The sequence below is a fragment of the Oryctolagus cuniculus genome, chromosome 11 (assembly GCF_964237555.1).
Source record: "Oryctolagus cuniculus chromosome 11, mOryCun1.1, whole genome shotgun sequence".
Taxonomy (NCBI): Eukaryota; Metazoa; Chordata; class Mammalia; order Lagomorpha; family Leporidae; genus Oryctolagus; species Oryctolagus cuniculus.
The window spans coordinates 57,934,215-57,951,303 of record NC_091442.1 but is presented as its reverse complement, the minus strand read 5'-3'; the positions used below and the strand labels follow the sequence as shown (position 1 = coordinate 57,951,303).

General features: G+C 39.6%; 2 protein-coding genes across 2 annotated transcripts; both read right to left on the bottom strand.

The window, feature by feature from the left end:
- Positions 1-3,118: 3,118 nt before the first annotated feature.
- On the bottom strand, positions 3,119-4,186 carry LOC100338225 (olfactory receptor 6C74-like). The gene has a single exon (XM_008256596.4). It carries the CDS (start codon positions 4,118-4,120, stop codon positions 3,182-3,184), a length of 939 nt encoding a protein of 312 aa, XP_008254818.2. The 5' UTR covers positions 4,121-4,186; the 3' UTR covers positions 3,119-3,181.
- Positions 4,187-13,040: 8,854 nt separating this feature from the next.
- Positions 13,041-14,980, bottom strand: OR6C74 (olfactory receptor family 6 subfamily C member 74). The gene has a single exon (XM_008256588.4). It carries the CDS (start codon positions 14,116-14,118, stop codon positions 13,180-13,182), a length of 939 nt encoding a protein of 312 aa, XP_008254810.1. The 5' UTR covers positions 14,119-14,980; the 3' UTR covers positions 13,041-13,179.
- Positions 14,981-17,089: the final 2,109 nt, after the last annotated feature.

Sequence of the window (17,089 nt, the reverse complement as noted above, 5' to 3'; positions counted from 1 at the left end):
AGACCTCTCTCTCTCTCTCTCTCTCTCTCTCTCTCTCTCTGCCTCTCCTCTCTGTGTGTAACTCTGACTTTCAAGTAAATAAATGGATCTTAAAAAAAGAAATAATCTCTTATTGCAAAGCTTTTCAATACTGAATGCAGATGGGCCAAAATCAGACTTACTGGTTGCTTATGAAAGTTGTATGGTGCTGGCAGATCATATAGAAGCTCAGTAAAACAAAAGCTAACTAGGGATAAACATTACATTTCCAAACATCTCTCACCCTTATCTAAGCAACAATGATGGTAACAAAAACAAATCACACAACACCAGCAATAAAAAATAAGCTGAGAAAGCTCTAGACATTGGTAAGCTAAACATTTTAAACCTGTCACTTTAACTTAGCCAGGTGTTGAACTGATATTCATTTCTGCTATTTTGGCCATTACTGAAGTGAGATTCTGAGGAAGAATTTACAAAGGTAAGAAGTGAATAAAAAGATAAATCCTATGAAAAAGATAGGACCAGGGTCCACACTATGGTGTAATGGGTTAGCCTCTGCCTGCACGGCCAACATCTCATATGGACACTGGTTCAAGTCCCAGCTACTCCACTTATGATCCAGCTCTCTACTATGGCCTGGGAAAGCAGTCAAAGATGGCCCAAGTCCTTAGGCCCCTGCACCCGCTTGGGAGACCTGGAAGAAACTCCTGGTTCCTGGCTTCGGATCAGCACAGCTCTGACCATTTCAGCCATTTGGGGAGTCAACCAGAGGGTGGGAGACGTTTTTCTCTCTGTCTCTTCCTCTAACTGCCTGTACCTCTATCAAATAAATAAATAAAATCTTTTTTTTAAAAAAGATAATTATTGTCAACAAGTTATCCTAATGTAATATATAATATTGGGAGTTATTCATCCTATTCTGTATAATTTATCCATTAAACATCTACTTTCTTTTTTTTTAAGATTTATTTATTTGACAGGTAGAGTTACAGACAGTGAGAGAGCGAGAGAGACAGAAAGGTCTTCCTTCAATTGGTTCATTCCCCAAATGGCCGTAACAGCCAGAACTACTCTGATCGGAAGCCAGGAGCCAGGTGCCTTCTCCTGGTCTCCCATGCGGGTGCAGGAGCCCAAGCACTTGGGCCATCTTCCACTGCCCTCCCAGGCCACAGCAGAGAGCTGGACTGGAAGAGGAGCAACCGGGACTAGCAACCGGGACTAGAACCAGTGCCCACATGGGATGCTGGTGCCACAGGCAGAGGATCAACCTAGTGCGCCATGACACCGTCCCCATAACCATCTACTTTCAATCCTTCCCTCCTCTACATCGTTTCAAATTCTAGTAATGGCTATTTGGTTCTATACTTGTATGATATCAATTTTCTAGTTTCCAAATATAAGTAAGAACATGCAATGTTTGTCTTTCTTTGCCTAAATTATTTGTTAGTATTCAGTTGCACCTGAATTGCTGCAAATGCTATATTCCACTTTTCATACTCACTTAAAATATCATTTTTTTTCTAAGTTCTTAGCTATACAGATAGGATTTTGAAAAAAGTTTATGTGGGATACATAATAATATTATGGCAAAACACACTGATTCTCTGGAGAAATATTTCTCTTTTTTTTATTTGACAGAGTTATAGACAGTGAGAGAGAGAGAGAGAGAGAGAGAGAGAGAGAGAGAAAGGTCTTCCTTCCATTAGTTCACCCTCCCAAATGGCCTCCACAGCCGGTACTGTGCCAATCCAAAGCCAGGAGCCAGGTGCTTCCTCCTGGTCTCCCATGCGGGTGCAGGGACCCAAGCTCTTGGGCCTCTTCCACTGCCTTCCCGGGCCACAGCAGAGAGCTGGACTGGAAGAGGAGCAACCAGGACTAGAAATAGCGCCCATATAGGATGCCAGTGCCTCAGGCAGAGGATTATCCTAGTGAACCATGGCTCCGGCCCCTGGAGAAATATTTCAAAGAAGCAAAAGTGTGTGTGTGTGTGTGTGTGTGTACACATGTAACATACAATTTTACAATCCCTTGGGAAATGATGCTCCTGAATTCCAGTTACCATAAGAATTCTTTGCTTGTGTTTGATGCTTTTCTGCAAGATACAGAAAGCAAAAATCTCTCATGGCTAATTTTCATGTTGTACTATGTCATAATTTGAAAAGTTATAATATGCAACATAAGTAAATCAGTATACATTATAGAAAAGGAGGTAATTTGATAGACTTTCCTACAGAGATAGATGGTGGATGTGATAGTTGAATCAGGACAAATCAATGGTTTGATTTGATAAAATTCTAGTGAACACATTGTGAAATCCTAAATTGGTATCAATGTTTCCACTGAGATGGTCTGTGTAAGTGACAAGATTATATAATGTATTCTTCATGATGACCTAGATGTGCTAGAGTCCATAAGTGCAAGTAGAGGGACTTTTTCTTTCCAATTGTCTATGATTTTATAAAGATGATTAAATAGAACAATTCAATTAATTGTTTCCAACCAAGCCATGCTTGAGCCATTCACTTTTATTTAGGCTCCTCCCATCTGCCTGGAATACCTGTCTCATCTCTTCCTGTCCTTTGAGAACCCGCTTAAATATCCACAAAAATCAGATGTACCTTCCTAGAAAGATCCATAAATAACACCAGAAAGACCTCTCATATTTTATTTGTGTTTGGTTCTTCAAAAGTTCTTTCTTTTATAAAAGAATTGTTTATTTTGATTTACAGAGAAAGAAGGAGAGAGAGAGAGAGAGAGAGAGAGAGAGAGAGGCGCGGGGAGGTCTTGCATCCACTGAATCACTCCTCAAATGGCTGAAACAACCAGCACTGGGGCAGGTCAAGCTGGAAGCCAGGAGCTTCATCCAGGTCCCCCATGTGGGCAGGGGCTCAGACACTTGGACCATCTTCCACTGGTTTTCCCAGGCCATTATCAGGGAGCTGGATCAGGAGTAGAGCAGCTGGGACTCATACCGACAACCTTAATAAAGTAAAATAAAATGATAAAACAAAAAGACTCAAACTTTTTTAAAAATGCTTTGCAGATGAAATATTTTATTTAAAAATAAAACTTGAAAACACCTAAACTTAATATCAAGGCACCAAAATGGCATTAAAAAGGCGAAATTATTGTCTTGTAACTACTATTAATGATGTTTCAGACCCTTTCCTCATTCCCTTTATATAAAGTCAGAGAATAATCATTTTCTTGCCAGGGAGACAACCCTGTGCATCACATTAATGAAGGCAACTTTCACCTGCTTATTGCGCAACGTGTAGATGAAAGGGTTCAGGAGTGGAGCGACTGAGGTATTGAGCACTGAGATCCCCTTTGCAACAGAGACCCGCTGTTTCATGGACGGTTTGACATACATGAAGATGCAACTGCCGTAGGACAGGGATAGGACAATCACGTGCGAGGAGCACGTGGAAACTGCCTTCTTCCTCTGACTGGTTGAAGGGATTTTTAGAATTGTCTGGGCGATACAAACGTATGACACCAGCACCACGGCCAGCGTGACCAAGAGAGTCACCAGCGCCGAGGCGAACCCCATCCTCTCCAGGGTCCGCGTGTCTGTGCAGGAGAGCTGCAGGAGGGGAGTGGTGTCGCAGTAGAAATGGTCAACCACGTTGGAGGCACAGAAGTCAAGATGCAGTCCTAAGAGCAGCGGTGGGAAGATGACGAGGAAACCAGCGACCCAGCAGCCGAGGACGAGCGCCGTGCAGACTTGGCTGCTCATGATGGTGGTGTAGCGCAGCGGCTTGCAGATGGCCACGTAGCGGTCACAGGACATGGCCGCCAGCAGGTAGAACTCCGAGGCTCCCAGCAGGAAGGCGAAGAACACCTGGGTGACGCAGCTGTTATAGGAAATGCTCTTGTCCCCGGTGGCCATCACAGCGAGCAGTTTGGGGATGCACGTCGTAGTGTAGGAAATTTCTAAGAAAGAAAAGTTCCGAAGGAAAAAATACATGGGCGTCTTCAGATGAGTGTCCACCAGCGTGAGGATGATGATGGTCAGGTTGCCCGTGACGCTTAGCAGATAGGTGAGAAGTAGGAAGGCAAAGAGGGCAACTTTCCACTCTGGGTCGTCAGTCAAACCTGCCAGGATGAACGCTGTCAGTCTTGTGTGGTTTCCCATGACGTCCTCTGGTGTTCATCAGGTGTGAATAGACCCGGAAAAAACTCTATGGAAAAGTAGCAGTGAGATTCAATATCCCTATTGATAAACATAATTTCTGTGTGTGGGAAACATTTGAAATTATCTCCACTGTCTATTTAAATATTATGATTAACATTCACAAAATTGTATTTCAGAGACAGGAATATGATGAATATCATTGTTTTAAGATGGTTAGATGAGAACTAAAAACAGTTTGCATTTTTAGGGTATCTAGATATAGACTACAAATCTAATTTTGAAATCGTACCAAAGAATAATCTATATTATTCTAATATTTTTATTTTTATATGAATAAATTAGAAGCAAATTAAAGAAACTTAGAAGAAAGAAATGCTTGTTTGCTCTTGTTTGCTCTTTAGGGTGATATGTCATTTAATGTTCCTTTGTAATAACTTAGTATTATAAAATTAAATGTTTTGCATACAAACCCCATGATGACACCTGTTATTCCAAGTACATCAATCCACATTTTGCACACACATGTACACACACACAAACACAAACTCTAGCTATCATTAATGAACAGTATTAGTATACATTTACCATTTTACTTAACTAAATCAGAGTGACCAGTTGTGTATTTTCTCTCTAATTCATGCATGATGAGATCCAATTTCAGATAAATGAAAATGTGGCACAGGCTTAACTTCATTAGTAATAAGAATACCACCTGGATTGTTGCTGTCATTTCCCACCCTTTCCACTCTGTGCCTCAAGTCCAAGTGAAGAGCAACACTGAGGTAATGGGTGTGTAGCAAGCCCTTCCGGTTTCCACTGAGGTTACAGTTCTGACAATGGCATAGGCAAATGACGCGTGGGTGAGATGTGGGGATATAGGAGAAGTGAGAAACGGGCTCAGTAAATGGTATGAAGCAGGAGATGCAAAGACAACCTATATGGAAAACTCGAGAAACAGAAGGATTTTTTAGAAATAGGATAATGAGAAGAAAATAATCGAAAGAAGATTAAATAAATTTAAAATTGGTAAGTACATATTATGAATAGGAAATATTTGCCAGTGAAATTTCTCTCCTGCTTTTATTCCTTATTCTTACATTTTTGTTCTTTGTCCATATATGAGGTGAGAACAGGAAAAATTTTGAGCTCAGTGTGACCTAAAAGAGATGAGCGGTATTTAGTAAATTGCAGATGCACAATGTTGACAAAATGTTAGAAGTACGCATTTCCTATCATAAGGACATTCAAATGTCCATCTAGCATCCCATCAAACAGATATCCACAGTGGGTAGCTCTTTCCTACCTCTGACATGCATTAAGTGAGACAAGGAGACTCAGAGAAAAGCTGTTGAAGTTGCACAGGTAGTAAATTGTGGACTGGGAGTTAAGATCAATGGTAATTCTAAGGCCAATTTCTTTCCCACATACGGTCACCATCAAGGACATAAAATAAGATGTGTGTGTGTGTGTGTGTGTGTGTGTGCTGGGAACGGTACTATCAAAGACAATGTTTTCTGACTTGGGGATGTCAGGATGATTATTTCAACCTGTAAAACATATTATCAAGTAGACATATGCACAAATAAGAAACATCTAAGGACAAATAAAAGTTGTTTCCAATAGTATTGAAAGAAGCTTACATAGAAGAATTGGATTCTAAGATAGGTGCTAAAGGGAGATAAAATAGGTGCGTTATTCTGGCCGGCGCCGCGGCTCACTAGGCTAATCCTCCGCCTAGCGGCGCCGGCACACCGGGTTCTAGTCCCGGTCGGGGCGCCGGATTCTGTCCCGGTTGCCCCTCTTCCAGGCCAGCCCTCTGCTGTGGCCAGGGAGTGCAGTGGAGGATGGCCCAGGTGCTTGGGCCCTGCACCCCATGGGAGACCAGGAAAAGCACCTGGCTCCTGGCTCCTGCCATTGGATCAGCGCGGTGCGCCGGTCGCAGCGCGCCGGCCGTGGCGGCCATTGGAGGGTGAACCAACGGCAAAGGAAGACCTTTCTCTCTGTCTCTCTCTCTCACTGTCCACCCTGCCTGTCAAAAAAAAAAAAAAATTAAAAAAAAAAAAATAGGTGCGTTATTCCTCAGCGAAGGAACAGCCTGAGCAGAAGCAGAGCTCAGACACCCGCAAGGCTTCATCGGAACCAAAGGCGCTTCTGCCACTAAAGACACCCACATGGGAACTTCAAAGGCTCATCGAAGAATGGAAAGAAACGATGAGTTTATTTGAATGCCAAAAATTGAAATCCAAGCATAGTTTTTCAGTCATGCACATTTTCATGACTTTTAAAGATCTCTTATAGGCATAAATGTCAAAATTTCTTTGGAGCCTTTTATGTATCCCTAAAGTCTTCGCTTATACGTAATATAATTACATAGACATTCATAAGCGAAAAGCATTGCCTTTTCTTTCTTTTTTTGGGGGGGGGCAGGCAGAGTTAGACAGTGAGAGAGAGAGAGACAGAGAAAAAGGTCTTCCTTTTCTGTTGGTTCACCCCCTAAATGGCTGCCATGGCTGGCGCGCTGCCCCTGCGCCAATCCGAAGCCAGAAGCCAGATGCTTCCTCCTGGTCTCCCATGCAGGTGCAGGGCCCAAGCACGTAGGCCATCCTCCCCTGCCTTCCTGGGCTGCAGCAGAGAGCTGGACTGGAAGAGGAGCAACCAGGACAGAATCCTGTGCCCTGACCAGGACTAGAACCTGGGGTGCCGGCACCACAGGTGGAGAATTAGCCTAGTGAGCCATGGCACTGGCCAAAGCATTGCCTTTTCTTTTTCTTGGACATTCTTTTCAAGTTCATATACTTTTAAGCAATCTATTATAGAATGTTTTTCATTGTACCAATTACCCAGCCACAACAATCATAGGAATCAGTGTATCCAAAACACCTAAATCATAATTTTATCGCATCATATCACCCCTTTGTCCAACTTTGACAAACACCCACAACAATTACCTCCCAACACATACTACAAAAAATAAATAACCTTCATGTGATGAAAACATTAGAAGTTGAGCCTACAAATGCTTAGATGTGATAAATAGTCTGAATATCAGATTAATTTAAAAAATATAAAAGCTTCCCAAATTGAAATTATCATCATATTACAATTATCTTCTTTCTCTATGTTTGCTAAATCTAAATGAAAAAGATAGGGGAAAAATAACTAATGCTTAACACATAAAAATTTAACAAACTCGAGTTACAATATATCTTTTAGGAAGCGCTATCTTTAATTTTAAAAATATTGTTTTCATTTTTGAATCTAAAAGAAGTCTGTCAAAATGTTTTCAAATGCAAATATTTATCTTAAACACAAAAATGTATTTAAAAATATCATGATACAGATTTACTCTTAAAAACCATCTACACCTCAACAATGAAGGATTTTATAGTGTGCTGAGCTGAGCACACTGCTACTCCCCTCTTCTCTGAGCCAACTCCATTCCAACCTGCAATCCATGATTGCTTTTCCTCTTGTGACTGGCAGTCCAGGAAGCGGCTTCATTAGCTATTTTATTGCAGTTATCCTAGTGCATTAAGCTCCCCCTTTACTGTAATTTGCTTATTTCTGGATTGACTCCATGTCTAGGTATTGTGCACAGTGCCATATAAAACGTATCAGCTCTTGAGTTACTGGTGTGTACACTTTTTGTACCCTGAAAGAAATTATCTGAAGACCCTAAAGAACTCTCAGAAGCATATGAGATCCCAAAACACCACCTCCCAAAGGATCACCAATTTATTTGCTACACAACTGTTCTCCCCAAGCACTAAGCATTTGAAAAAGCAAAATGTGTATTCATTGAGAAACTCTTAAAGTGAGAACTCAGTATTAACTGCCCTAATATGTGTTTGCCCTTCAACGCATTCATGTTTTGAAATCACAGATGTATAGCTGAGGATTTAGAAGTAGAAAGAAAATTTCTATGTCAGAATAAAAGATGAGAATCTATAAAATGGAGAGTTTAGCAATTCTTAGACAAATATGAACCTCAAAGTAAATGAACCGTTACTAGTTTGTTGTGTACACCTAAGCATTTCGTGTTCCATATACACTTCAGTTTCGTTTCTGCAGTCTGTGAGATTGTGCGGAATTCATAAACATATGTTTTGCATAAGCAAACACTCTCCATCTTCAATAGAATGGAAAGTTCCTTCCTTTAGTCTTCTTTGCCCTTATTACTGCTATAGGACTAGATTCTGGCAAAATTATGTAAGTGGAGATAATTCACGTAAATTCTGAGAATTGTCACTTCGTAAAAGAGGGTTTCTTTTTCCTTCCTGTTTAGGCTTACTAAGGTTGCAAAGCAGATATGAATGCAAGCCAATCAGAGTCGTGAGTGAGACAACACACAAAGATGGCGAATCAACAAGTCAGAACATAGCCACGGCCTTGATCCCATTGCACCCCCCTGCCCATTCCTCCTGACCTCTGAGACTATACCAGGTCTTTCTCTGCCTTGGTTTGCACCAAATTTGGATGCTTAATTCTTGTAGCTGTGGTTTCAGCTTTTTGTTCCCTAGTCATATATGCTTGTATTCAGACCTTTCATATGGAAGGGTCAGGAAAATGAGGCACGAGGACATTTTTATAAAAGTTAACCAGACATGGGGCTGCCGCCTGCAGTACCGGCATCCCATGTGGGTACCGGTTCGTGTTCCCAGCTGCTCCACTTCCAATCCAGCTCTCTGCTATGGCCTGGGAAAGCAGTAGAAGATGGCCCAAGTCCTTGGGCCCCTGCACCCATGTAGGAGACCCCTAAGAAGCTCCTGGCTCCTGGCTTCAGACTGTCACAGCTCCAGCTGTTGCAGCCATCTGGGGAGTGAACCAGCAAATGGAAGACCTTTCTCTCTCTCTTGGTCTCTCTCTCGGTCTCTCTCTCTCTCTCTCTCTCTGCCTCTCCTCCTCTGTGTAACTATGACTTTCAAGCAAATAAATAAATCTTTAAATAAAATAAGTTAACCAGACTTAAGCTAGAAGCCCTTAGACCTATTTCTTAGTCTGTTTTCTGTTGCTGTAACTATATATCTGAAACTGAGTAATTTATTTTAAAAAAAGAGGTTTCTTTTGGCTTCTGAGGGCTGATGTAGAACAGATAAAAGAGGGCTGAACTCCAAGGCTGCCAGCCCATTACCCAGATAACAGTATTTATTAAGTCATGAGGACTCTGGCCCACACTCAAAGCCCTTATAATAGGGCCCCACCCTCCAATATATGCAGAAAAAGTATCTGATAAAGCTCAGCTTCCCTTCTTGATAAAAACCCTGACCAAATTATGTATGAAAATTGAAAAGAAGTCAAAATTACAGATAATATGATCTTGGCATATGTATGCAATGGAATATTATTCAGCCACAAGCAGTATAAATTCTGTCATTTGTCACAAAATTAATGGAACTGGACAGTGAGTGATGTAAGCCGGCCTCGGGAAGACAGACACCACACACCCTCACCCATTGGTGGAAGCTAAGAAAGTACATCACACGAAAGTCAAGAGTCAACTAGGGGTCACTAATGAGTAACAAGCTCTGTGGAAGAGGGAGGAGGGGGAATCACGGGTACCAAGTTGCCATGGCGGTGGGGGTAGTTCTAACAGCATCACTATTACAGGCTAACTATAGCCTGTAACAACTAGTTATACATTTCAAAATAACTAGAGGAGAGGAGTTTGAAGATTTCCCACAAAGGGATGATACTATTTGAGGAGATGGTAGTGCTAATCACCCTGATTGATCATTACACATTACATACATCTTCACAGATGCTTGTACTACTGAACCTGTAACTACAGACGCTAAGATCAATTAAAATTTTTCAATGCAAACTTTTATACAAATAATCAAATTTTTTGACTGAAACACTTATAAATATATACTTAGGGGCTATAATATGAAATTTCAAAAATGTCTATGTTACATATCTAATATACATTAGCAAATTACAGTGATTAGTATATGAATCACCTCAAATATTTATATCTTTATGCTGAGAACATTAAAAACCCATCTCCTAGCCCTTTTGAAATATACAACATATTATTGTTAATTATAGTCACCATGATGAGGAAAACAACATCAGGAGGTTTCCTGCTATCGAAGTGTAACATTTTGCTTATGTACTAGACAATCCTCCCCTCCCTCCCCTTACCGCCCTATGATAACTCACTCTCTGCTCAACTTCTGTGGGATCAACTTTTAGAGTCTGTATGTAGTGAGATCATGGGGTCTTTGCCTTTCAGCGACTAGTTTATTTCACCCAAAATACGTCTTCCAGGTTCATCCATGTTGTGGCTAATGACAAGACTTCAACATTATTATTGATTCCATATCTTGGTCACTGTTGATGCTGCAATAAACATGAGAAAGTGGATGTCTTTTCAAGAGACTGATTTAATTTAATTTCTTTTGGTTATGTATTCAGTAGTGGGTTTGCTGCATTGTTAAGTGGCTCCATTTTTTAATTATTTTTATTCAATAGTGGTCTTTTTGCACAAAGTAAAACTAAAAAAGTATGTTTGAACATTTTTAATTTAAGCATTTTGATTTCACTAGTCTGACATACAAGTATTGAAATAAGGAGAAATAATCAAGATACAATGAATAATGAAGATTTCATTATGATTTAAAAATTCATTTGTTAAGAAATCTGTTGTCATTAAAAAGGAAAAGGATTAAAGTGCTTGCTTCCCACACCATCAGCCATCCTCTCTCTCTCTCCACCTCTCTCTCTTTCTCTCTCTCCCTCTCTCTTACAAAACTGATACAAGTTATTAGATGCTCTTGAAAATCATCACAAATCAGTTTTCAGCACTTCTTGAGTACAGACTGGGATTTTTTTCTTCTTCTTTTTAAACTAAAGAAAGATACTAGCAGATAATACCATACAGATTTAAAGCTTAGTTTTTAGAACAATACACAAGGGCTAGACAAGCAATGAGAAATATTACATAACTCATCCAGCTGGAATCGGTTGCATTTCATCACAATTCCACTGTTCTTAAGATCAAACAGAAACATTCAAAGCTCTAAAGTCTTTTTTTTCCTTCCACTATCAAGGTCTTAACCTACAATACGTTCTTTGAAAGAGCATAATACACTTTTATTTTTTGAATGAGTGGATCTGGAGAGGTCTGTTTTCCATGTTTTATCTGCTTCTACACAATGCCTGTCCTAAAACACATTTCTACAGATTTTGTGGAGCAAGCCTCTCCATTAGAAATCCCTTTAGATGCCTAACATTTATCTTTGTAAGTAAAGGTGAGCAAAGTAGTGGAATGTGGGCGTGGTTTAAGAATGTCTTTAGGTGAAACACCACATACACGGTTAGTCTGGCATATTTCTCCAACCTAAATTGGCTGAACTGGTATTATCCAAAGCATAAGCTTCCTGGGTAATGGGAAGCTAATCCATATACATGAAACCCTCTGTGCCTAACTAATAACTCAAGGGGCTGGTAGAGGCTTCTCTGTCCAAATCTACTCAGTATATGAAGTTAAAATGTTAACTACAGTGTAACTTAAAGGATTTTAGGGGCCATGCTGTTGTGCAGCAGGTTAACGCCCTGGCCTGAAGTGCTGGCATCCCATATGGGCACTGGTTCTAGTCCCGGCTGCTCCACTTCCAATCCAGCTCTGCTATGGCCTGGGAAAGCAGTAGAAGATGGCCCAAGTCCTTGGCCCCTGCACCCGCGTGGGAGACCCGGAGGAAGCTCCTGGCTCCTGACGTCGGATTGGCGCAGCTTTGGTCGTTGTGGCCATCTAGGGAGTGAACCAGCGGATGGAAGACCTCTCTCTCTCTCTCTCTCTCTCTCTCTCTACGTCTCCTTCTCTCTCTGTGTAACTCCGACTTTCAAATAAATAAATAAATCTTTTTTTTAAAGGATTTTAGCACAGGCATCCATATGCCGTTTTACTGCAAGATATTCTTCTGGTAGACTCAACAAGCCTGAGAAAGCTTTCTCACTGGCAAGGTCCAAATCAGTGAATCAGGCGACTGGTGGGAGGACAGCAGGAAAGTAGGGAAGCCGGCTAGAAACCAGTGGTTTGTGGTACAATGATTAAAGACAACATTTAGAATATCTCCAGGACCAAGATAGCATATCTTCACTGATGGTGAATGAAGATACAAGAGAGCAAGGGACTTGCTCCCTCACTTTAATGTTTAAGCTACATAATTTGAAAAATAAGGCAGTCTACCAAATCCCATGCGACCTTACTGTTCTATATGCTGTCACTAATTTGAAAAGTTAATAACATAGGGTCAGGAAGAGATTTCCACTTCCTATCTCTATTGAGGTACAAGAGGTTAATGGACATCAAGGGCCTGTTTATTGAAAGAAGTGAGGTGATCTATGTATCTGCTTTTGTTTTGCTTTTGGTTTAAGCCCTGTAGGCTCTATATTTTTTTCTGCCAAAAATGAGCATTGCAATTTCTGACTCATGGAGTTTTGAAGAAGCAACTAACACATTTCACAAAGGTTGGCACTTTAGTGGGAACTAGTAAATGTCAGCTGTAATTTCTATCTGGATAACGCATTGGCAGGAACAAATTTCTTTGGAGTTGCTTTATCCCATTACCAAAAACACACTATGTCTTTAAATCTGGCTAGAATTGTAAAACTATCAAATAATTAAAGACATGCCTTTGAAGTGATTTACTCTTAGGATCTACTGAAAGAAAAATTGGATTCTATGTCTGCCAAGAATAACCTCATTAGATGATGAAATCTAGGCAACGGATTCCACACTTCATAAAGAAATGACAAATTTAATGAGTATCGCTGAAGTCCAATTTTTTTCTCCACCTGAGAGAATTTTGAGGGGAAGTTTATAGAGCTACAAAACAAAAAGGCATTTTTAACCAAAAATAAGCATTTTTTTTCTATGAGCTCTCAGCAGGAGGGAAAATTGGGAGTATGGGTCAGGCTGTGTTGATTAGGTAGCCACAGTGAAAAGTGCAGGTCAAGAAACATTGTTCTGAGTACAGACATGGAAGAGAGCTGTGAGACACGCTGCTCTCCTTGTGTTATTTTACTTGTGACTGTAGTCACATCCTTAACTTGGTTCATTTCAGTGAGAAGACTTGGAGCTTTTTGGCCATGTGCTTTACAGCATCTTTCACCTGTTTGTTTCTCAGTGTGTAAATAAAAGGATTCAGCATGGGTGCAACAGAGGTGCTGAGCAGGGCTATCCCTTTATTCAACGACACCCTTTCCTTTGCAGAGGGTTTCACGTACATGAAGATGCAGCTTCCGTAGGAAATGGACACAACCACCATGTGGGAAGAACACGTGGAAAAGGCTTTCTTCCTCTGTTGAGTAGAAGGTATGTTCAGAATAGTCCCGAGGATGTGCGTGTAGGAAAGAATCACTAACACCAGTGTGACCAGGAGTGTCAAGATGGCTGCCAGCAGCATCATCAGTTCGATGGTGTCTGTGTTTGTGCAAGAGAGCTGCAGTATGGGGGAAACATCACAGAAGAAATGATCCACGGTGTTGGCAGCACAGAAGTCAAGCTGCAGACCCATCACGAGGGGTGGGAAAATGATCAGGAAACCAGCTAACCATGAAGCAAAGACAAGCAAGTTGCACACCCTGGGGCTCATGATGGTCATGTAGTGCAGAGGCTTGCAGATGGCCACATAGCGGTCAAAGGACATGGCGGCCAGCAGGAAAAACTCAGTGGCTCCCAGGAGAATAGTGAAAAACAGTTGTGCTGCACAATCATTGTAAGAAATAGACCTATCACCTGTTGCCATACTAACAAGAAATTTGGGGATACAGACGGTTGTGAAGGAGATTTCTAAAAATGAGAAATTTCGGAGGAAGAAATACATAGGGGTCTTGAGATGTGAATCCAGTAGGCTAAGGGTGATGATGAGAAGGTTCCCGGTGACACTCAACATGTAGGTGAATAAAAGGAGAAGAAAAAGGACCACCTGTAACTGTGGATCATTTGTTAGGCCAAGAAGAATAAAGGCTGTCACTGTTGTGTGATTCCTCATCGTTGGCTTCTATTTCTTAAAGAAAATAAGAAGCAATTAGAAATGAGGAGGGAAGGCCTGCACAACACATCCATTTCACTTGAGGTTCTCCAAATACACACACACACACACACACATGCACGCACACACACATTGCTCCCCACACCCAACTTCTCTGAATATTCTGCTAGTCATTAGCAGCAGCCAATAAACATTTTCTTGTAACAGTCTTGGCTCAAAATTTCAGTAACTAAATAAACACAAGTCTTTGAGCTTGTTTTCTTTCCTCCAGGTCCATAAGCCCAGCCATTGCAAAATGATAACATCTCATTGATAAACTCTTATAATGTAAAAACAAAGAAGCAGAACATCTATCCTGTTGCAAATGTTTTCTTCTCTATCATATTTCAAAGTTTTTCCAACACATTTACTTTACATTGAATTATTTTACACCACCTGGTGACTCATTCCTCCTTGCTAAACAAAGCTCCTTCATTGTTATGACTCTCTTTCATAGACATTGCTGTTCCGTCTTAAAATCAATGAAAAGTTGACATGAGCACCTCCAGGTGTGGAGTGCGAGCTGAATTTCCTCATCAAACTTCTGAACCCTCGTGAAGATTTACATCCTCACGAACACTGTCCATTCTGCTTGCCTGGTTTTCCTGAAGATTTGCATTTACTTCTTTCTTTATGTTCTGAGTCTTGACTGTATTTTGATCTTTACTTTTATTTTGAGAGATATTAGCTTTTTCAAAGCTAATATTTGTGTTTGCTTGACAAATCTTAACTCTATATATCTTACCTTGTTGGGCTCTTTTCTCTGATATAGTCCCCTGCAGACATAAAGCATGTCCTCACACATAAGGATTGTGTTACTCACCTAGTATGTAAGTACTGGGATTCCCTGAAGGTTTGCAATGACAAAGGAGGGTTTCACAAAAGAATCTATTTAAAAACTAAAATGTTGAGTGGCCACCCCTAGTAGTTGTCATTAGCACCACTGCTCTGCGTGTTTCTCTCCAGAGCAGCCTCTTTTCTTTTTATTCACATCAATCACCCCTCTACTTTCTTTCAGATTTAAGACATTACAATTCAAAATTTTGTTAATTTCTTTCTTATTGTTATATCTTCTTTAAGATCATACAAAGGCTCTCATGTTTATCCCCTACAAAATCCAACATCTGTCTTTCCTAAAGAATGATAGCCCTTTCCTTATGAAGAATATTGGGTCATATGTTAAATTGTGTTTGAACCTTACTATATTTTGCATACTCCAGCTCTGGTGTTAAAAAAAAAAAGTATGAATACTCATAGATGATTACAAAATAACTAATATTTTTGTCTTAACCTCACTTATTTTTATTTTTACTTTTTCTCCTTATTTTTCCATTCTTTTCAATTGATCATTCTATTAATGTCTCTATCCCAGTCATTTAAATATAATTCATACTCATTACCAAAATTATTCTCAGATTCAAGGCACAGTCTACATTAAGGCTAAAAACTTAAAAAAATCAATCCACAAAGATATGTTATATAGCGTGGCAGAGTACAAAAAGTCAGGAGTGAATTTATACAAATACACAGATCCTGTCAAGCCTAAATTTGAATTGCAAAGCACAACAATTATAAATTATGTGACATCATTGGTCTGTTTCTTACTCCCAAAGTTAAATTCTGGTTAGATGATAGCAAAATAACCTTATGTTTCCAACCATAATTATAATCCCAGCAGCATTTTTGTGGCTATTATGGTAATTTATATGTGAAACATTCTTACAGGGTATGAAAAGGTGATTTTACATGAAATCTTTATGGAAAGCTATGGAACTCAGTAAATGTGTTCAACAAATATGAGAGAAGATTTCTCATATTCAGGAAAAGTTCATACTTTGTGCCCTATTTCAGATGTCAGATATAATGCACATCCCCACAGACTACTGTGCAAACTCCGCACATAAACAATGATAATTATCATGAGGCAAGCATGTATTCACTTAATAAAACATCTAAAGTATGCTGCGAAGAACATCTACAAAATGAGTTTCAAAGATTTCTTATGATATAGAATTGATTTTCAATATTACTTCCAAAACCACCAGTTTAATGCTTATTTTGCAAAGCAAAGCAAAACAATAGTTCTAACTGCTTGCCTTACTATTTCTATAGTTTTACAAGAGAATGATTTTTTTTTCTCACTCCATTCAACAAAATTACTCTGATTAAAATAAAGACACATTTATGCAAACCTTAATTTCTTCAGCAGTAATTTTTTTTCTTGATTTTATTTGGATGTTAACTCCTGGAGAAGCAATTTCTGAATGTTGCATATCCATCATCTATTTTTATACTGCTTCAACCCATATTTTTATCTTGATTTCTCATCTAAAGATACGTTAGCAGCAGCAATGTTCACTTAGGATGTTTAAGCAAAGACTTATTCACGACTGTGTTTCTTCTTGTAATTTTTTGTCAAAAAAAAAAAAAAACAGGCAATGTTCTTCAATGTATATTACATTGTAACCACAGTTTCCTTGGCTGAACATAAAATATTTATCTTTAACTAGAAAGGAAAGAAAAAAAGAATTTCAGTTATGGTTACTCTGATATTTCTAGCCTCCATGAGCAATACATAGGCTTACTCTGTAGATTTGCAAGAACTATAATCCCTTTTGATACTGCAAAACTTGTCTCAAGAGGATGAGATGACTTCAACACTTCTGAAGAAAGAAATATTTCCCATGAGACCACTGTGCTGGGATGTTAAAAATGCACCTTTGTTAATAGTTTGTTGAGTTGTTAAAACTGAAATCCAAAAATTTATGTTTAAACAGGAGACAAAATTACTTTTTAAGGCAGTAAAATGTGGAACAACCTAAGGGGGTTTTGAGGAGGAGATCTGCCAGTTCAGATGTCTATGAGAAATACACATTTCAATCAAGAGAAATGAAAGTCACCTACAAGGAGTTTGGAAATACAAACGTTACTA

Bases quoted from the DNA above. Each gene is read 5' to 3' on its own strand.
- LOC100338225 (XM_008256596.4), bottom strand. From the start codon at position 4,120: ATGGGAAACCACACAAGACTGACAGCGTTCATCCTGGCAGGTTTGACT.
- OR6C74 (XM_008256588.4), bottom strand. From the start codon at position 14,118: ATGAGGAATCACACAACAGTGACAGCCTTTATTCTTCTTGGCCTAACA.